At 46.9% G+C, this 22,113-nt stretch overlaps 1 protein-coding gene across 1 annotated transcript; it reads left to right on the top strand.

Moving 5' to 3' along the window:
- Positions 1-5,264: 5,264 nt before the first annotated feature.
- LOC117676057 (neuropeptide Y receptor type 1-like) lies at positions 5,265-21,815 on the top strand. The gene is made up of 2 exons (XM_034435213.3): positions 5,265-6,131; positions 11,189-21,815. Exon 2 carries the CDS (start codon positions 11,290-11,292, stop codon positions 12,394-12,396), a length of 1,107 nt encoding a protein of 368 aa, XP_034291104.1. The 5' UTR covers positions 5,265-6,131; positions 11,189-11,289; the 3' UTR covers positions 12,397-21,815.
- The last annotated feature ends 298 nt before the right edge of the window (positions 21,816-22,113 follow it).

The following is a 22,113-nucleotide window of genomic DNA, read 5'->3' as shown; positions in this document are numbered from 1 at the left end:
AGAGACAACACCGTTAGTTCGGATGTCTACATTTACATGGCGAGTAAAACAAATCTTGTGAGTTTACAAGACAGGTGGCCGAGGGAACAAAGCTGTTACAGAATCTGGTAATCCTGCTAGAAATACTTCCAGACCTCCTCCCAGAGGATTTTTCACGGGTAGCCCCACAATGGCAGAATCTGCCTCCCAGGGAAGCTCATTTGCCACTTTCTCCTTCCAGAAAGATATTTTGATGTGATGTTCAATGGCTCTCAATTAAATCTACAGTTCTACGAGTCGGCCGGCTGCTCTGTAGGTTTTTCACAAGGAAAAAAATTGCTGTCTTCTTATTGCATTTTTCAACTGCACTTTGCAAATTGCCCTGGGAATGATAGAAAAAGCATGATGCTAAAAAAAATAAAAGTAATAACACCAACGAGAGAGCCAGTTTGAGGTAGCGGTTAAAGCATCAGGTTAGAAATGGGGAAACTGAGTTCTAGTCCCACTTTGGGCATGAAACTAGCTGGGTGACCTTGGGTCAGGGGTGAAATCCAGCAGGTTCTGACAGGTTCTGGAGAACTGGTAGCGGAAATTTTGAGCAGTTCAGAGAACCAGTAGCGGAGATTTTGAGCAGTTCAGAGAACCGGTAGCGGAAATTCTGAGTAGTTTGGAGAACCGGCAAATACCACCTCTGGCTGGCCCCAGAGTGGGGTTGGAATGGAGATTTTGCAATATCCTTCTCCCAGGAGTGGGGAGGGAATGGGGATTTTGCAGTATCCTTTCCTGCCACGCCCACCAAGCCACACCCACAGAACCGGTAGTAAAAAAAAATTGGATTTCACCACTGCCTTGGGCCAGTCGCTCTCTCTCAGCCCTAGGAAGGAGGCAATGGCAAACCACTTCTGGAAAATCTTGCCATGAAAACTGCAGGGACTTATCCAGGCAGTCTCCGACGATCAGGCATGATTAAATGGAAGTAAAATAGCAAGACCAATAGAATAACGAGTACAGAAACAATACTTCAGATTCGCTTGGACAAATTTGTGATTTAGTAGCACTGATTGACAACGATCTGGCGTTAAGGGGATAGACATCTTTTCTTATCAATAGCCTCTTGGGATTTCTCTGTCTCCCAGGGCCCTTGAATCAGTGGTGGGATTCAATTTTTTTTTATTACCGGTTCTGTGGGCGTGGTTTGGTGGGCATGGCAGGGGAAGGATCCTGCAAAATCCCCATTCCCCCCCAATTCGCTGGGACTCGGGAAGCAGAGAATAGATGGGGGCAGGGCCAGTCAGAGGCGGTATTTACCCGGTTCTCCAAACTACTCAAAATTTCTGCTACGGGTTCTGCAGAACTGGTCAGAACCTGCTGAATGCCACCTCTGCCTTGAACCTAGTGATGGCTAACCTTTTTGCCATCGCGTGCCAGGAAGGGGGGTGGGTGGGTAAAGTTCACGCGCGAACATGCCGACACCCATAATTTTATGCGCCCCGTGCATGCGCGCGCGACCCCCCTCCCCCCCACTCCTGGCACACACTGTCCCGGTAGGCCCGTTTTTCTGTCTCACCTGGTTCCAGATCCTCTCTATGCATCTGGGGAGGGCGAAAACAGCCTTCCCCATCCCACCCGCAGGCCCTCCGGAGGCAGGAAACAGCCTGTTTCCCTACTTCTGGTGGGCCCAGAAAGCCCAAAAATTAGCTGGCTGGCGCGTGCATGCGTGCCCTAGCTGAGCTGGCGTGCCAGGCGACATGGCTCCGTGTGCCACCTGTGGCAGGCATGCCATATGTTCACCATCATGGACCTAGGGCCACCACAAAGGAAATGAATTGGGGAGATTCAGAGTAGATAAAATATCCCTGTAACTGCTATTTTTTGGGGTCTTTTAATGACCCTGTAATCCCTTGCATCAGGCTGGAGTCGGGGCAACTGAATGGAGCTGAGTGTTTATTGACCGGATGCCCTTCCTGTCACCAATGCGGAGTTCGCAGCAGATATATTCTCATTGTGCCCAGAAAGAGAAATATCTGCCTCTACCTAGGATCGAACTCACAGCCTCCTGATTGCGAGACATCTAGGCCACCGCCCCACCACTCATCCCTACAACTGCTATCAAAGGATTAAAATCACTGGGCACTTTGGGATGTCTCAGCTCGTCCCGAGCCACGAGCCTTCGTATATGAATCATGCCTCTATCCATTACTTGATTGCAATCTGAGGATTTCGTGAGAGTAACCCAAATTGATGTAATCTGCCTTTGTAGCAGAAGCTGCTGCATCGGATGCATTACGCAGATCTCGGCCGATGTCCAGTTGGTCATTCTTGGCTCTGCCCTCAGGACTTCCCTTTGTCCTATCGTTGCTTTTGCAGCACGCGGCTCATTCCTCTGGGTGGGCTCACATGTAAGCCCCTTAGCTCAGCCTAAGAGGCTCCCCCCCCCGCAAACATTGCTCCCCACGGAGCATAAAGGATGAGACTTCAGAGGGTTTGAAGCTGTTGCTGGCTGAGGGAGTCACAGTTTAGAAGCCAAAGACAGAAAGAATAAAGAGAAAGTAGAGCAGTCTTAACAAAGCTTCATTGATCCATTCTGTATACGTCAAGAAGGTCCCTTAATCAATCAGCTGCAGGGGTGCGAGGGCTGGGGCAGGTGGGCTCTGACAAACTACCCACAATTGGCTGTTTTATAGTAGAATGGAGCTGGAAGGGACCTTGGAGGTCTTCTAGTCCAGCCCCCTGCTCAAGCAGGAGAACCTATACCATCTCGGACAAGTGACTGTCCAGTTTCTTCATAAAAACTTCCAACGATGAAGCATCCACAACTTCTGGTGGCAAGCAGTTCCACTGGTTGATTGACCTCACTGTTGGGAAGTTCTCCTTAATTGCTTCTCTCCTGGATTAATTTCCAACCATTGTTTCTTGTCCTGCCCTCTGGTGCTTGGTAGAATGATTTGAACCCCTCTTCTGTGTGGCAGCCCCTGAAATACTGAAATACTGCTATCGTGTCACCCCTAACTCTTCTTTTCTTTAGACTAAAGGTAAAGGTTCCCCTTGCACAGATGTGCTAGTCGTTCCTGACTCTAGGGGGCGGTGCTCATCTCCGTTTCAAAGCCGAAGAGCCAGCGCTGTCCGAAGACGTCTCCGTGGGCATGTGGCCGGCATGACTCAACGCCAAAGGCGCACGGAAAACGCTGTTCCCTTCCCACCAAAGGGGGTCCCTATTTTTCTACTTGCATTTTTTACGTGCTTTCAAACTGCTAGGTTGGCAGAAGCTGGGACAAATAACAGGGGCTCACCCTGTTACGCGGCACTAGGGATTCGAACCGCTGAACTGCCGACCTTCTGATCGACAAGCTCAGCATCTTAACCACTGAGCCACCACATCCCTAGTCTTTAGTCTTTAGACTAGACAGACCCAAAACCTGCAGCCGTTTTTCATATGGTTTAGTCTCCAGGCCTTTGATCATCTTAGTTGTTCTTTCTTTCTTTCTTCTTTCTTTCTTTCTTTCTTTCTTTCTTTCTTTCTTTCTTTCTTTCTTTCTTTCTTTCTTTCTTTCCTTCCTTCCTTCCTTCCTTCCTTCCTTTCTTTCTCTTTCCTTCCTTCCTTCCTTCCTTCCTTCCTTCCTTCCTTCCTTCCTTCCTTCCTTTCCTTCCTTCCTTCCTTCCTTCCTTCCTTCCTTCCTTCCTTCTTTCTTTCTTTCATCTTTCTTGAGCGAGTTTTACAGCCCTTCCACCTCTCTCTCCACCTCTGCCTTGTCAGGCTGCTTAGATTGGCTTTGGGGGAATAGCTGCATGATTTGGGCCTCAGGAAGGGAAGGTTACGTAATAGTGAGTTCCATTGATGGGCGCCTAGTGGGGAGCAGGCAATTAGTTAAGGCAAAGGTGGGGAATAACTAATTGGGGGTCAGAGCTGCAGGTTTCTGATTGCTCGGCTGATGCAAAGCAAAGAGAAAATGCCCAGCTCCACGAAGGAAATTGGAAAAGACTGGATTGACTAAGGGAGATGCTGCGTGCTAATCCAAGCGGTCATTTATCATAATCATAATCATATAATCATAAGTTTATTTTGTCAAGCATATATAAGATAACAGATAAAAGTATAAACGTAATTGGAATACATGAAAAGAGTAAGTAAAAAGGAATATTAGGACAGGGATGGTAGGAACGCTGATGCGCTTATGCACGCCCCTTACAGACCTCTTAGGAATGGGGTGAGGTCAACAGTAGACAGTCTAAGGTTAAAGTTTTGGGGATTTGGGGAAGAAACTACAGAGTCAGGGAGTGCATTCCAGGCATTGACCACGCTGTTATTTGGGCTTCTCTGTTTTTGCTCCTTCTTTTCCCCCCCCCTCTTTAAAAATAATAACAATTTTAAAAGGGCAGCCCGTTCGCATTTCAGGAGCATTTTAATGTTCAGGGAGAAGGAGCAACATCTCGGTGCAAGTGCTGTCCGTCACTGAAGGGGATTCAGAAAATCTGGGGGGAGGGGGGGGGTCTGGCAGTTCCCTGCAGATTTTTTTGGTCTTCCATCCTTCCGAGGTGGGTAAAATGAGGACCCAGTTTGTTAGGAGGCAATATGCTATTTAGTATACTGTCTTTGGTGTAAGCTGCCCAGAGTCCTCGGAGAGTGGGCGGCATAGAAATATGACAAATAAATAAATAAATAAATAAATAAATAAATAAATAAATAAATAAATAAATAAATAAATAAATGGTTCTCTCCCCGCAAGGGGAGAGTTAACATCCTGAGAAATTGGGCGTCGTTGGGTTTTTCCTGGAGGTGCCTCCAGGATCTCTACCTGGGAAGGATGGGATCAGAAATCCACAGTGGTCTTTGCCTCTATGGCTCAAATTTACACTAGGTGCTAATGGAGCAGAGAGTGCCAAGGGGGAAAAAAAACAATTCCAGATTTCTGCAAATGGGTGTGGTATGTTAAGGGAGGGAGGGAGGGAGGAAAGAAGGAAGATGGAAGAAGAAAGGGAGAGAAAGAAAGAAGGAGAGGGAGGGAGGGAGGGAAGAAGGAAGATGGAAGAAGAAAGGGACGGAAAGAGGGAGGGAGAAGGGAGGAGAGAGAGGGAGGAAGGAAGGAGGGGAGAAGGGAAGGGATAGAAGGAGGGAGGGAGGAAAGAAGGATGGAAGAGAAAGAGGGAGGAAGGAAGATGGGAGAAGAAAGGGAAGGAAGGAAGGAAGGAGGGAGGAAGGAAGGAGGGGAGGAGGGAAAGGAAGGGAAGGAGGGAGGGAGGGAGAAGGAAGGAGAGGGAGGAAGGAAGGAAGGAGGGGAGAAGGGGAGGGAAGGGAGGGAGGAAAGAAGAAAGGAAGGGAAGGAGGGAGGAAGGAAGGAAAGGAAGGAAGGAAGGGAAGGAAGGAAGGGAAGGAAAGGAAGGAAGGAAAAGAAGGAAGGGAAGGAAGGAAGGGAAGGGAAGGAAGGAAGGCAATCCCAACTCTCATGGAGCACTTGCAGGTTTCCCTCCCAATTTTTCTTCTTCACTTTCACGGAAGGAATCGAAATGCCTCCGAGAGAAGAAAGGGGGTCTTGGTGTGATCCCCCCTCCCTGGGCAAATACAGGCGGCTTCTTACATTGCTGAGTTGGCGGTCAAGGGCCGTTGCGGGGGACGGGACTCCCGTGCCATTTTCCCTCTCCCACCATCCGCTCACCCCACTCTGGCTCCCCACGCTTCCACGCGGCGCCTCCGGAGGCAAACGGCTCCCGGGGAGAGGGGGGCTTTTACAATCGCGGGGTCCCCTCCCCACCCTAGGAAGGGGGATCCTGTCCCCCTCCAGGAAGGGCTCGGAAAGGGAGACCCGGCCAGCTGCCCTCACCTGAGCCCGTGGGAGGAGGCGGGGGCGGGAGGCGAGGCCTGGGAGGGGTCCCCACGTGCGGGGGAGGGGGCTGCCTGCCAAGCCCATTCCTCCTCCCAAGGGAGGGGTTTGGGCGACGGGGAGGCTTGGCTGCGCCCGCATAAGAGCCCCCGGCCGGCTCCTGGCTGGCTGTTTTCTCTCCCCACCTGGTCGAGGAGGAGGAAGGAAGGAAAGAGCCCGGAGCGCTTAAGGGGCAATTTACCTGCGCAGGAAAGGCGGCCAGGGAAGCCTTGAGCCGTTGGGGGAAGAAGAGGAGCGAGACCTGCAAGGTGCTAGTCCTTAAGAGGCGAGGACCAGGTAAGCAGCCAGCCATCCGTCCGGTGAGGGGTGTGTTGCTGCTCCACCTTCCCAACCCTCCGCCTGCTGGATGCCTAGGGCGTCCCCGGCCTCTCTGACCCCGTTGGCAGCACAGCTCCCGCCGGACAGCTGGGCTCTCCTCCCAGCATCCACCCACTCACCCACCCACGGGGGGACGGAGGCGCAGCAGAGCCACCGAGCAGCCGAGCAAAAAAGAGCCGGACCGGAGCCAAAACCGCCTGCTCTTTCTTTCCTACCCAGGGCGAGAAATTCCGGCGATCTGTCTCGCCAGCTGCGCAACATCTGGCCCCCGCGGGCCGGGAGAAGGCAAGCGGCGGGCTTTGGGGAAGGGGCTCCTCGGAGAGGGTTGGGGGGTGGGCGAGAGAAGGCGGGCAAAGGAGCGCGAGCCAAAAGCCAAAAAGACCCCCAATCCCCCCCAAAAGTCTTTTTTTTTTGGTGGTTGGCATTTTTTCCTCCCACCTGCCCAGAGATGCTGGTTGAGAGGAAGGCAGCGCGAGAATTGGGGGGTGGGTGGGTGGAGGAGTGGGGGAGCTAGCCCTTTGCAACACGAAAAGGGGGGGGAGAAGCCTGCAGCCTTGCAAAGCAGGACCCCCTCCCCAATCCACCCACCCACGAAAGATGCAAGGCTGGTGCGGAAAAAATTGCTGAGCTCTGCCTGCCGGTTTGGCAGTCAGTCCATCTGTCTTTCTGTCTGTCAGTCTTGGAGCAGCTGCCCTGGTTGGTTCCGGGGGGTCATTCAGCAAAGCGAGGAGACCCAACGCGATCCTTTCGGGAACTTTGCGCCTTACAGGCGCCCTTTGGATGTCCAGCTTTAGCGCAGACCCAAGAGCGGGTGTTGGGGATGATCTGTGCGTCTTTCTTGGATAGACAAATCGCCATCCATCCTCCACCGGTTTGCAAATAGCATCCCAGGCCTGGGCTGTTTCCAGGTAAAATCAGGCAGGTGCTGGTTTTTTTCCCCACCTTAGGAGAGCATTTGCTTAGGATCTTGGCCGCATGGAGAGATATCACCGTTAAGCCAAGCTAGGTGCAAATTATTTCTAGGCACTCCCTCTGCAAGGAAATTGCTGCTGAGCCCATCTGGGTAAATGGCATTTGGGGCTTGTTGTCTCTGGAGATTCTCAAATCATCCAGGTCTTGGTTGCCCCAAAAGTGCTCTTTTTCAAAAGGCAAATTGACTTTTCTTGAGGATTTTTTTCCCCGCCTTTGAAAACGTTTCGCTTCTCCTCCAAGAAGCTTGGATGAACTGAAGAAGCAGAACTGAAGAAGCTTCTCGGAGAAGAAGCGAAATGTTTTCAAGGAGGGCGGGGTGTGTGGAAACAAGAAAGTCCAGCTGCCTTTTGGAAAAAGCACCTTTTGGGGTGTTGCAGAGAGCAGAAGTGGCAGGAAACAGATCTCCATCGCTTACTAAAAAGAGAGAGAGATGTCATCTGGGTTTCTATTCCTTTTTTTGGGGGGTCTTTTCTCTCATTTGTCTTTGCCCTATCCAATGGAAAAGGGGGAAGGAGGGGGGGGAGGGGAAAAATGTTATTATATAAATGTTCATGAATGATGATATAGGTGTAATTAGTAAATAGAAAAGAAATTGAAATGAAGATACATGTAAATAGAAAATCGGGCTTGCTCGAATACCATTTTGAAAATATATTGAACTGAAAATGAAAACAACGATGGAGACAGGAGTAGAGGGACGGATAGTAGAGAAGAAAGAGGGATAGAAGAGAGGGAAAAGGAGAGGAAGAAAGGGAGGGGAAATAAGTGTAGGAGAGAGGGTTAGAAAGGGAGGAAGAGGGTGAGGAAGGGAAGGGGAAGGAGAGGAGGGGAAGGAGAGGAGGAAAGAAGAAAGTAGAAAGAGGTAGAAGAAGGAAGGAAAGGGAAGAAGGAGAGGAAAGGTAAAATAAGGGAGAGGGAATGGTAGAAGAGCAACCCCGAATATATCCTATTTTTTTTTAGGAAGAACTAATATGAAGATCAAAAGATAAATATATATGTTTTAAAATGGATAAGTGACTGTACGTTTAAGTATGTTTATGAGAAATAAAAATTAAAAACTTTAAAAAAAAGAGAGAGAGAGCTTCAAATATGAGGAAAAAGATGCGGGGAATAGTTAACAAAGGATATTTATTTATTTATTTATTTATTGGTTCGGTTTATATGCCGCCCTTCTCCGGAGACTCAGGGCGGCTTACAATGCGTTAAGCAATAACCTTAATACTTTTGTATATACCTGCTTAGTAGGGCTTTCGGGCCCCCCTAAGCGGTGTTTTTTTTAAATACAAAGTCAGTTTATTGCCCCCACAATCCGGGTTCTCATTTTACCTACCTCGGAAGGATATCAGCCCCCTCAAAAGCTTATTTGATACATGGGGACCTGTCTTTGGTGTTGGTAGGGAGATCACCCTGGAATCAAGCTTAGCTCCTGATGATTCACGAAATTAGCAAAAAAAAAAAAATCAGAAGCGATTTGCATCCCATTCTTTTTCTCTCGCTTTCTTTCGTAAGGCTGGGTGGATTTCCATTTCAAGCCATTCCAGCTTTGCTTTGCAAAGATGTGTGGTGTGTTTAGAAGGCGGTCGCAAAGAAGTGAGACTTCGTTTTATGAAAATAAAACGCAGAAGCCGAGGTTAAAGGACAGGGATTGGATGCTCTTGGAATGGCTGCAATGGAGACTAAAATTTAATGGCACGGATTTCAACATTGTTATGGGGTGGTTTTTTTTTTTCTCCTAAAGAGGAGATTTTATGTAGCTCAGATTTCAATTGCAGACTCCTTGATGCTCTTGGTTACTTGATTTTTTCTGCAGACCTCTCCTTACCTGACTAGGTAACATCATCACTCCTACTGAGTGTAGGGTTTGCTCTCTATTTATATAGAAGCTTGACTTGTCGGTGTTGGGGAATATGGTTTTCTCTTTGGCAGTTCCTTGATTAGGGTATTGTTTTCTGCTTGATTGTTTGTCTGGCATTAATCCTCGCTTATCTGGGTTTTTTGTTGGGAATGTGTTCCGGTCTTTTTGTTTCCTTCCTAGCTTTTTTATTGCTTCTTTTAAATGGTATCTAAGTGTAGTTTAGCTCTATGTGTCTATTGATGGCTGATTTATTTGAATGCCAAGCTTCCAAGAATTTTCTAGCCTTTTGGGATTTAGCTTGCTCTTTTTTATTTCTATTTATATCTTTTCTACCGTGTTTCCCTGAAAATAAGACCCTGTCTTATATTTTTTTAAGCGCTTGGGCCATTAACCTTTCCAATTATTTGGAAAATATCAGGACTGGCATTTTTTAAAAATATGGTCTGAGCCAGTTATTAATGTGACCATACCCAATTATTATTATTTTTTGTACTTTAGACCCCATTTCTTGAAATATATCTTTTGGAGAAAATCAGCCCTCTTTTAGGATAAGGTTGGACCAATAATATATAAGTGGTTTTGACTAGGGCAACTTTGGTGATCGGGCAGTATCAAATAAATAAATAGCAATAACCCTTAGACTTATATACCGCTTCACAGTGCTTTTACAGCCCTCTCTAAACAGTTTACAGAGTCAGCCTCTTGCCGCCAACAATCTGGGTCCTCATTTTACTCACCTCGGAAGGATGGAAGGCTGAGTCAACCTGGAGCCTGGTGTGATTCGAACTGACAAATTGCAGGCAGCCGGCAGGCAGCAGAATTAGGCTGCAATACTGCATTCTAACCACTGTGCCACCACGGCTCAAAGTTGGCAGCTGTGACTGTGCAGTTCATGCTTTGTCCCACATGGATGATGATCTCTCTCTCTCTCTCTCTCTCTCTCTCTCTCTCTCTCTCTCTCTTCTCTCTCTCTCTCTTTCTTTTTCTCCCACTCCCTCCCTCTCCCTCCCTCCACCCTTCTCTCTCTCCATACCTACCTACTTATCTACTTATTAATAGAGATATTTTAGTATTATGGCTTTGTTTTGACTTTCTAGTTTAATTTGTGATGGTATTATTAAATTATTTTTATCCCTACTTTTCCCTTTTTGTTCTTTAAACAGCATAGATGATTTGGGGGAGGGGGCGTGTTTCCTCGCTCTCTTTGCCATGTAGCTTTTTTTATGCAGCGGATTTTTAAGAAAACATTATAGGCTTTTTAAAATAATATAGTAACACAGTCACATTGCTTTTCAATTTATATAATACTATAAACTAAGAGGTGTTTTTTTTTTCCTTAAGAAATGTTAACTGTGATGTTCTTGGAGGTTAGAGAGAGAGGGAGAGATAGATAGATAGATAGATAGATAGATAGATAGATAGATAGATAGATAGATGGAGAGAAAGAGAGAACAGAACAGAACAGAATAGAATAGAATAGGGAATATAGAGTAGAGTAGAGTAGAGTAGAATAGAATAGAATAGAATAGAATAGAATATAGAACAGAACAGAACAGAACAGAACAGAACAGAACAGAACAGAACAGAACAGAATAGAATTCTTTATTGGCCAAGTGTGATTGGACACACAAGGAATTTGTCTTGGTTCATACGCTCTCGGTGTACATGAAAGAAAAGATATATTCGTCAAGAATCACAAGGTACAACACTTAATGATAGTCATAGGGAACAAATAAGCAATCGAATCATATTAGGAAACAGTCAATATAAATCGTAAGGATACCAGCAACAAGGTTACAGTCATGCAGTCATAAGTGGAAGGAGATACGTGATGGGAACGATGAGAAGATTAATAGTCATGCAGACTTAGTAACTAGTTTGACAGTGTTGAGGGAATTATTTGTTTAGCAGAGATGATAGATAGATAGATAGATAGATAGATAGATAGATAGATAGATAGATAGATAGATAGATTGATAGATTGATAGATTAAGAGATTAAGAGATAGAGACAGAGACAGAGACAGAGAGACAGAGACAGAGACAGAGAGACACAGAGAGACACACACAGAGATACAGAGAGAGACAGAGAGAGAGACAGAGAGACAGACACACACAGAGAGACAGAGAGACAGAGACAGAGACAGAGACAGAGATATAATCAATGCACTAATTCTTTCTTGGTCCAGGAAATTCCTGGTCAACACAGTCGTGTGCGTGAGAGAAAGAACTCTCCTTTGGTGAGAGGCGGCATCTTTCCATCCGCTGAGGAGGAGGAGGAGGAACTGCTATGGACCAGCTGCTGAGTCTCCTCTACCTGAACTTTTCGGAGCAACTGAACCTGCTGGAGGAGCACGGCATGTCCTGTGGTGAGTCGGTGGGGAACAGCACCTTCCTGATCGTGGCTTACAGCGTCCTCATCGCGGTGGGGCTGACGGGCAACCTCTGCCTGGTGTGCGTCATCGTCCAGCAGAAGGAGATGAGGAACGTGACCAACATATTCATCGCCAACCTCTCCTTCTCCGACATCCTCGTGTCCCTCGTTTGCATGCCCGTCACCGTCATTTATACCCTGATGGACCACTGGATCTTGGGAGAAGTTGTCTGCAAGGTCAGCCCCTTTGTTCAGTGTGTTTCTGTCACGGTGTCCATCCTGTCCTTGGTCTGGATCGCTCTGGAGAGACACCAGCTCATCATCAACCCAACTGGGTGGAAACCGGCGGCCAACCACGCTTATATGGCCGTCGGTCTCACCTGGGTGGTGGCCTGCGGGATTTCCCTGCCCTTCCTGTCCTTCACCATCTTGACCAACGAGCCTTTTCAAAACTTGACCCTTCCCTTCGACTCCTTGGCCAACCACCTGGTCTGCATCGAGCGCTGGCCCTCCGATCAGCACCGCTTGTCTTACACCACGTTCCTCCTGCTCTTCCAGTACTGCCTCCCTTTGCTGCTCATCCTCGCCTGCTACTTCCGCATCTTCCTACGCCTTCAACGCCGGAAGGACATGGTGGAGCGAGCCAATGATGGCTCCCGGGCCACCAGCCACCGGAAGGTCAATGTCATGTTGGCTTGCATTGTGGTAGCTTTCGCCGCTTGTTGGTTCCCCCTCATGTTCTTCAATGCCCTTTATGACTGGGACCACCAGAAGATCTCGGTCTGCTACTACAACTTAATTTTCTCTCTCTGCCACCTCACAGCCATGGCTTCCACCTGCATCAACCCCATCATCTACGGGTTCCTCAATAGCAATTTCCAGAAAGAAGTCAAGGCCTTGCTTTACCGTTGCAGCTGTAGTCGTGAGAAGGAGAAGTACGAGACTTTTCCTCTGTCCACGGTCAGCACAGAGGTTTCCAAGGCCTCCCTTCATAGTGAAGGGGGTACCAGTATCCCTGTGTGATGGCTGGATCCAAGGCCGGACTTCCCAAGAGCAAGCACCCCTTTCCTCAACACTGGGCAAAGCGTGGATTGGCGCCACTCTTTTGTGTTTGCATCTTTCCGAATCTTCTGTCTTCTGCTATCTTATAACCAAACGTATATCAGGGATCATTTTCAACTGCTGGGGACAGAGAGAGAAAGAGAGAAGCGACGTTTGACTGAAATAGAGTGATTTGGAGGCCTGGAGAACTTAAATTTCTTAGGCCGCCAATGCATCGGCAGCTCGGAGATCAGATCTTCTCCTTGTCCCTGAACCCAAGTCTTTATCTAAACCAGGGGTCTCCAAACTTGGCAACGTTAAGACTTGTGGATTTCAATTCCCAGAATTCTGGGAGCTGAAGTCCACAAGTCTCAATTCTGGGAGTTGAAGTCCACAAGTCTCAATTCTGGGAGTTGAAGTCCACAAGTCTTAACGTTGCCAAGTTTGGAGACCCCTGATCTAAACCCTGGGAGATCTGAAAGCTTCGTAGAGAATATAATTATATTAAAATGAATGCAGATTAGGAGACTTTTTTTTGAAGAATTGCATCACTTCCTAATACGACCCAAGGCTCCTAAATTACTTTACTTTGCAAGGTGACCATCTACTTTCGTTTTCAAAATCCTGGTGTGGGTGAGTTCGATCCTAGGTAGAGGCGGATATTTTCTCTCTCTGGGCACAATGAGAATATATCTGCTGAATAAAATTCCGCATTGGCAACAGGAAGGGCATCCAGCCAGTAAAAACTCATCTCCATTCAGTTGCCCAGACTCCACCCTGCAAGGGATTATTGAGTCATAAAAAGAGGATGATGATCCTGTGCTTTTCATTCAAGTGGGTCCTTTATGGGGTGGGACAGACGTTTGCCCCTACCCCAGCCCCGTGAGCTGGGTGAGCTCCTCAGCTAATACTCCCATCATTTTCAGTGGTGGGCCAGGAACTTAGAAAAGTCTTCGTTTCTGGACCACCCATTCACCGTGGAAAGGGTTGCACACAGGGGATAGGATTGAAAAATTTTAGCAACTGGTTCTCTGCCCAGTTGCTGAGTGGGTGTGGCCATGGGGGCGTGGCTTACTCGGCCTCCTGCACCATGGTGGGGGGGTGTTTTTGCCCTCCCCAGGCTCCGGAGGCTTTTCTCAAGCCTCCGGGAGGGCGAAAACAGCCTCTCCCGGACTCCGGAGGCCCACCGGAGGCTGGAAACAGGCCCATTTCTCCCCGATTCTTAACAATAGTGTTCTGTCCCCGTTTCACACACACACACAAACAGACAGCCGGGGGTTAAATAAACTGGCAGACAACCAATTCTTCCGATAAGACGCTTGGCAGCAACCCAGTAGCTGCTTGCCAAGAACTTTTACTCAATAAACAAAATACCCACAGTCAAGAATTGTCCAGTTCGTAAAATAAATCCAAGGCCGATAATGTTGTTTCCAAAGATGCAATGTGACTCAATAGTAGTTAGTTTTGTCTGTCACAGAGTCTGAATGGCCACCTCACCCTCTTTTATACCCTATGGGGTGTGGTCCAGTGACTCAGCCTAATCTCTGGCACCCCTTTTCTTCTGTTGCGCGCGCTTATCTCTGCGACGCTGCCGAGGATGCAGCCAAGACTCATTTCCCTCATCACTGTCCACCTTGGCTGCGTGGACGTGCTTGGCCTCGGCCCTATCTCTTGCCCTTCGGTGGACACTGAAGGCATTGCCAGAGAGGAGGGTCCTGGAGAAGGAGGCCTTGCCAACTCCTCTCCTTCACTCTCGGAGTCCTCTCCTGCCAATGACACAGGCTCAGGTAACAGAGCCACAACAAATAGCAACATATTTTCTCCACTGTCTGCTTCAGTGGTGGGTTTCAAAAATGTTCACTACCGGTTCTGTGGTTGAGGCTTGGTGGGCGTAGCATGGCTTGGTGGGCATGGCAGGGAAGTATACTGTAAAATCCCCATTCCCTCCTCACTCCAGGGGAAGGATACTGCAAAATTCCCATTTCCTCCTGATTATCAGGGACTCTGGAGGCAGAAAATAGATGGGGGAGGGGCCAGTCAGAAGAGGTATTTACTGGTTTTCCGAACTACTCAAAATTTCCACTACCAGTTCTCCAGAACCCGCTGAAACCCACCTCTGATCTCCCTCCAGCCTATTAATGTAGTTCAGCCCTTTAATTTCCATTCTCTTTTTATTTGGAATAATAATAATGAAAATCAAACCTTTCCATAGGTAAGATAAAAAAAAAACCTGTTCAAATGCCTTGCATTGCCTGGACAGTTATTGCCCCTTTAATATAAATTCCAGGCAAAATACATTTCTTGTTCTCTAGATTGGCATTTGATCCTGCATAAAACTGATTTGGTGCAGATTACAAAATTGGCTCAATCGAGTTTGGGACTTTTAAAAGCTCTGGCTCACTTTCTCCATCTGAACTACTGCCCAATTTTCGCTTCATTGCACAAGCGCTTGGGAAATCTGAGGAATGGAATTGTCCACTTGCCATCGATGTTCCGATGGTGTAATCCGGTTGAGGGCAATGGGTCTACATTGTGTAAATCAGGACAGTGGGGTGTGGCTTTGGAACTGCAGTCTGTTCAATGGCTACGAGGAGAAAGCATATTAAATATGTGGGGATTTTTTAAAAAAATTACATTAATTAAATCACTTCTGTTAATTTAAAGGTGAAGGTAAAGGTTCCCCTCGCACATATGTGCTAGTCGTTCCTGACTCTAGGGGGCGGTGCTCATCTCCGTTTCAAAGCCGAAGAGCCAGCGCTGTCCGAAGACATCTCTGTGGTCATGTGGCCAGCATGACTCAACGCCAAAGGTGCACGGAACGCTGTTCCCTTCCCACCAAAGGTGGTCCTTATTTTTCTACTTGCATTTTTTACCTGCTTTCGAACTGCTAGGTTGGCAGAAGCTGGGACAAGTCACGGGAGCTCACCCCGTTATGCGGCACTAGGGATTCGAACCGCTGAACTGCCGACCTTTCGATCGACAAGCTCAGCGCCTTAGCCACTGCGTCCCCATTCTGTTAACTTACGTTCATCTAAATCATTTAAATGTGACTTGGATTTCAATGCACCCGAATTCAAATTTTGTTTTGGCGTTTTTTGTTTTTTTTTCCTGGCCGCTCTTTTGCCCCCTCCCAAATTCTGCGCATTGACTGTGATCCAAGCGAGCTTCTTAGCCAAAATTTCCTCCCACTGGAAGGGAACATCCATCCCTGAAGGGGTTTTTACATTTTACACTCCGTTTCAAATTCGCTGGCCACCAGCCACTCCAGCAAGACATTTACACGGTCACTTCGGGCAACAGATTTGCAGCAGCAATGTTATCGCTGGATTTTCACTGCCCCAAAGGTTTTCCTTTTTCATATATAATAAAGCGTGGCTGATCCACAGTGCTAAATTCCTGAATTTGGATGAATTCAGGTGATGGAGGGAACAAACACCAAAACTGGATGCATGATTCCAAGTGTGGCCTTACCAAGGCCTTATAAAATGGTATTAACACTTCCCGTGATTTTGATTCTCTCCCTCTGTTGATGCAGCCTAGAACTGTGTTGGCTTTTTTGGCAGCTGCTGCACACAGCTGGCTCCTATTTAAATGGTTGTCCACTAGGACTCCCAAGATCCCTCTCACAGTTGCTACTATTGAATCAGGTATCTCATCTACTGTACTCTGTGCATTTTGTTTTTCTTGCCTAAATTTTCTTGCCTTCCTTTCTGGTTTTCCTGCCCTGACAAAAATGCTGCAATATTTGGGACGCAAAAATTACCGCAGGAATTTTTGCATCCTGGTGATAACTATTTTCTTGAGCACGACAAAATAATTACAAGCAGTTAAGCATTCGAGAATATGTGTCCAAGCTAACAGTGTGCTTCCAATCTTCAGTATCCGCTGAATATGTTAATATAGTGAATGGTGGCATTTCAATGGATTCAAGAGGCAGGAGATTTCCCAGCCAATAGCATTTATGTCTCCTTTGTAGAATTGCAAAGGCATCACACATTAATTAGCAAGGAGAAGCGAAAGCTGATTGTCATTTCCTTTGGACGTGTAAGTGATATTTCGAAATATCCTCCAGATTGTGCATGAAGGAAGGGAACGGTGTGTACGGATTCCATTTGCCGGTGGACAACTAAGGTGATGTACTGAGAAATAAGGAGTCTTTAGCCATCCTGAAGAAGAAATCTGTCCTCTAACCCAGTGGTCACCAACTGATGGCCCGTGGACCACTGGTAGTCTGTGAAAAAATTTTGGTGGTCCGCAGAAAAATTATTTGCATTTTTTATATTGCATTAAATCAGGGGTCCTCAAACTACGGCCCCTGGGACAGATGTGTGCAATGAACGTTTGTGTTGCTGCAGAGAGTCTCCCCCTTTGGGGTCTTTTTGTGTGGGTCAGAGGGAGGCAGAAATTCCGATTCGGGGGTCTGCTTCAGCCTCCTGGTGTGGGGCTTTGGGTGAAGGCTGGAGGGAAGAGCCACTGGTGGCGAAGAGCCGGAGGGCCTCGTTCCAGTGGGACTGCATCATGTCCTGGAACTGGCTGACCATCTCAGCCCGCTGAGCCTCCAGGTGCCGGTACCTGGCCTTGCACTCCCGCAGGTTTTCCCTCTGCTTGGAAAGCCTATGCTCCTAGTCCTCAGTGAGGTGCTTCTGCTGAGCCTCCTTCTCGGTCAGATCCAACTTGAACTGAACTATTTTGCCAACTCTTTCTCGTGGTGGCTGCTTAGCTCCAACAACTGCTTCCTATTGGGGCCCTAAGGAGTCCAGATGGGGAGGCGAGGAGTGGTAGGAGGGGAGGGGTGAGTAGAGGCCAGCGAGGCACCCCTCGACGTAAGTGACATTGAGTTGGCCACGCCCACCCAGTCACATGACCACCTAGCCACGCCTACCCATCCGGTCATTAGGCAGATCGTATTAGTGGTCCGCGGGATTTAAAATTATGAATTTAGTGGTCCCTGAGGTCCGAAAGGTTGGTGATCCCTGATCTAATCAGATTGGATGTGGGGAGAGAAGCCTACCTCAAATACTAGACAGAGGAGGGGATCTGAGTTTCAGCCTCTTAAGATCCTGAGTTTAGACGACAAACGGATGTTGCAGTTAATATGAGTCCTTCGGGAGAAGGGCGGTCTATAAATTTGATAATAAATAAATAAATAAATAAAAAATATAACCCCTGTAGATCTACACCACGTTGAATTACACGTAGAACCTCGTCTTACAACCACAATCAACCCAAAAATTTCCACGACTAAGCGAGACAGTGGCGAAGTGAGTTTTTGCCCTATTTTATGACCGTTCTTGCCACAACCAGCAGTGCGATTGTTAAGTGAATCTAGCTCCTCCATTGACTTTGCTTGCCAGAAGGTCGCGAAAGGGCGATCACATGACCCTGGGACGCTCCAACCGTCGTAAATACTGAGCCAAGCGTCCAAATTTTTATCATGTGACCACGGGGATGCCACGACGGTGGTGTGGGAAAATGGTGATAAGTCACTTTTTCCGGTGCTGTTATGACTTCGAACCGATGCTAGATGAATAGGACTAGCTGTAGTGAGTTTAGGAGAAAAACGAACGGTGCAATTATTGTAGATCAATATTATTATTGATGATGATAATAATAATATTGATTATTATTAATAATCTCTAGAAAAAGGGCAGAGAAGAGCAACCAGGATGATTAGGGGACTGGAGGATAAAATATATGACGAACGGTTGCAGGAACTGAGCCTGGCTAGTCTAGTGAAGAGAAGGACCAGGGGAGACAGGATAGCAGTCTTCCAATATTTGAGGGGCTGCCACAGAGAGGAGGAAGGGGGTCAAGCTATTTTCCAAAGCACCTGAAGGCCAGACAAGGAACAATGGATGGAAACTGATCAAGGAGAGATTCAACCTAGAAATAAGGAGAAATTTTCTGAGAGTGAGAACAATCAACCCATGGGACAGAAGTTGCCTTCAGAAGTTGTGGGAGCTTCATCCCTGGAAGCTTTCAAGAAGAGACTGGACTGCCATCAGTCAGAAATAGTGTATAGTCTCCTGCTTGGGTGGGGGGTTGGACTAGATGACCTACAAGGTCCCTTCCAACTCTGTTAATCTGTAATATTATTTTGAATTAAGGCAGGAGAGGAAATGACAGGACATTTTATGGTCCCAGCCCTTTTCCTGAAACTCAGAAATCCTTGAACATATCCAGGCTACATATTCACTTATATTATGTTTCAACCGGCTTCTCCGTCATGACTTCCTCCCAAATATTTTCCTGGAAAATGTGGGTTAAGAAGGTACTTAAGCCACTCAATCAAGCCATCGCTGATGAGGCAAAGCTGTGAAATACAGGAAGTTTTGTTCATTTTTATTTATTTTTTTTAAAAGCAATCATTTCAGGAATGGTTTGGCAGCATTGTTGTTGTTAAAAAACGTTTTGTATATAGTTTGGGTCTCCCAAGACACTGTACATATGTTTTCTGTCTCAAAATGGTGGAAAGTTTGCCAGTAATTTTTAGAAAGGATGGTTAGTTACGCTCACCAGGCCCTCAAAGATCCTGGGATAGGTTTAGCCCTGCACTAAACTACAGCTAGACCTCAGCTTACGACCACATTTGAGGCCAACATTCCTGTCGCTATTTGAGAGACATTTGTTAAGTGAGTTTTGCCTCATTTCACGGCCTTTTCATGACACAGTTGTTAAGTGGATCACGGCGGATGTTAAATGAGTCACATGGTTGTTAAGTGAATCTGGCTTCCCCGTGGACTTTGCTCGTAAAAGTTGATCACATGATACCCCCACCCCACCCCAGGACATTGCAACCACTAAATGAATTGTTGTAAGTCGAGTATTCTGCTGTTTTCGGTTAGTGTCAAATTTTTCTGCAAAAGGGACAACTATTTCTCAACCTTGACCGCTGGATGATGTGTGGACTTCAACTCCCAGAATTCCCCAGCCAGCTGGCTGGGGAATTCTGGGAATTGAAGTCCACACATCGTCCAGCGGCCAAGGTTGAGAAACACTGTACTAGACGGAGATATGGAGCTACCGTAGTTTAAAACAAAACAGAAAATCTCTTTGCTGTCAGTGATCTCCTCCTAAAATAAAAGCCGGTCCTTGACTTACAACAATTCATTTAGTGACCCAAGTTTCAATGGCAATGAAAAATTACGACCGTTTTTCACAGCTATGACCCTTTTTCACAGTTAAGGCCTTTGAAGCCTCCCCCACGATCATGTGATCGAAATTCAGGGGCTTGGCAACTGATTCATACTTATGACCATTGCTGTGTCCCAAGATCATGTGTGATTCCCCTTTGGCGACTTTCGGACAATCAAAATCAATAGGGAAGCCAGATTCACTTAACAACTAGGTTACTAACTTATCAACGGACAATGATTCACTTAACAACTGTGGCAGGGAAGGTCGCCAAACGGGGCAAAACCCTCTTAACAAATGTCTCATTTAACCACCGAAATTTTGTTGCAGTCGTAAGTCGAGGACTGCCGGTACTGACATCCAGCTATGAGATTCCTCTTTTCAAGCATGACAGAGAATTATTTCTCTCTCCTACTCTTGACTGAAGTGAATGCATAAGGCAGGAAACACCATGTTACCCTGGCAGGAAAATATTTCAGGCCAAACCTTTGCGAGACAAAATGTTTAGTGTTTGAAGAGAAAACGCTCCTTTCTTCCTATTTAGAAGGAGAGATTCCTTCCAAAGCTCCTTTTACCAAGTTCCCAAAGCTTCCTGACAAATCTGGATTGAATCTTCCACCAGTTCAGTGATGCTACGCGGAGGTGGTATTCAGATGGTTTTGACCGGTTCAGACAAACCGGTAGCGGAATTTTTGAGTAGTTCGGAGAACCGGCAAATACCACCTTTGGCTAGCCCTGCCTCAGATCTATTGGCTGCTTCCCGAGTCCCAGCTGATCGGGAGGAAATGGGGATTTTCCAGTAACCTTCCCCTGGAGTGGCGTGGGAATGGGGATTTTGTAGTATCCTTCCCCTGGAGTGGGGAGGGAATGGGGATTTTGCAGTATCCTGCTCCTGGAGTGGGGAGGGAAGGGGGATTTTGCAGTATCCTTCCCCTGGAGTGGGGAGGGAATGGGGATTTTGCAGTATCCTGCTCCTGGAGTGGGGAGGGAAGGGGGATTTTGCAGTATCCTGCTCCTGGAGTGGGGAGGGAAGGGGGATTTTGCAGTATCCTTCCCCTGGAGTAGGGAGGGAATGGGGATTTTGCAGTATCCTTCCCCTGGAGTGGGGTGGCAATGGAGATTTTGCAGTATCCTTCCCCTGGATTGGGGAGGGAAGGGGGATTTTGCAGTATCCTGCTCCTGGAGTGGGGAGGGAAGGGGGATTTTGCAGTATCCTTCCCCTGGAGTAGGGAGGGAATGGAGATTTTGCAGTATCCTTCCCCTGGATTGGGGAGGGAAGGGGGATTTTGCAGTATCCTGCTCCTGGAGTGGGGAGGGAAGGGGGATTTTGCAGTATCCTTCCCCTGGAGTGGGGAAGGAAGGGGGATTTTGCAGTATCCTTCCCCTGCCATGCCCTCCAAGCCACACCATGCCCACCAGGCCACGCCCACAGAACCGGTAGTAAAATCTTTTGAATCCCAGCACTGATGCTACGGTATTTCCCTCCACGAGAGAGCCCAGAAGTTTGCAGTTTTAGAGGAAATGGGCCAAAGTCCAACCAGAACCAGAGCTCCATTGGGCCAAAGCCACGACAGAAAAGTTTGTTTCTCAGGGCAGAGTTCAGGGTTGTCCAGAGGACGCAGGTTAAAAAAAACTCAAGGTGATTTACAAATAACTATCTATGTTCTTCTCATCCTTATTTAACCAGGAAAAAGATATAAACAAATATTTCCAATGGTGAGATTTCGATGTTATCATCGATGCGATCACCCAACTTCTAATCATAAGATAAATTTTCTTTCCAGCATCCAGACAGGATGGATATTTTTTTTGTATGTTTAATGTTAGATTTATTTGATGTTTGGCTGATGATTGTACACAATTTTTATTATTATTGGAGATACGTTTTTTTGGGGTTTCCTTTGTTTTGCATTGTATTCTTGTTGATAAAATGTAATAAATATATATTAAGAAAAAAGGGTTGCAGATGCTGACTGCAAGGGTGTAGTTAAATACTAAAAACCGGTGGAGTTTTTATCCACCATAATCTTCCCTCTGCCTTCTGGGATTAACATTCTCCCTGTCTTCTTGGAAACCCTCTGGATTGAGAAGCCTGAACGTCTGAAAGAAAGACTTTATATATGAAATGGAGTTTCTTCTCTTTGCTTGAATTGTAAGAATACTACTATTCTGGGGGAAAGTGTGCTTGTCATAGAACTGGTTGCATTATATGGTATTTTTTTATTCTGCTGCGAGAAAGAGAGAAAATAAAACATCCTGCACTTCCATATTTGCTTCCTCTTTGTGGGCTTTGTAAGAATCTCAAAGGGCTGTTTATAAAGCTGTCTTGTTTAATGGCGTGTCCAGTTTTCAAAATTATTTCCAAACTCGAAAGGGGGAATTAGGGCATAAAGTAGAGGTGCCTTGCCTTGGCAGCTTTAGGACTTGTGGACTTCAACTCCTAGAATTCCCCAGCCAGCCCCAGATCTTAAAGTTGTCAAGTTTGGACACCCCAGTGTAGAGGGAAAGTTGTACGTTGGGGTACAACAGGCCAACTGATTATCCTGAAAGTAGCAGGTAATGGAA

The sequence above is a fragment of the Pantherophis guttatus genome, chromosome 9 (genome assembly GCF_059756535.1).
Source record: "Pantherophis guttatus breed Tessera chromosome 9, ASM5975653v1, whole genome shotgun sequence".
NCBI lineage: Eukaryota > Metazoa > Chordata > Lepidosauria > Squamata > Colubridae > Pantherophis > Pantherophis guttatus.
Note: the sequence above shows the minus strand (reverse complement) of the source record. Positions and strands in the feature narration are given on the sequence as shown.

Coding starts and splice junctions, on each gene's coding strand:
- LOC117676057 (XM_034435213.3), top strand. CDS start 11,290: ATGGACCAGCTGCTGAGTCTCCTCTACCTGAACTTTTCGGAGCAACTG.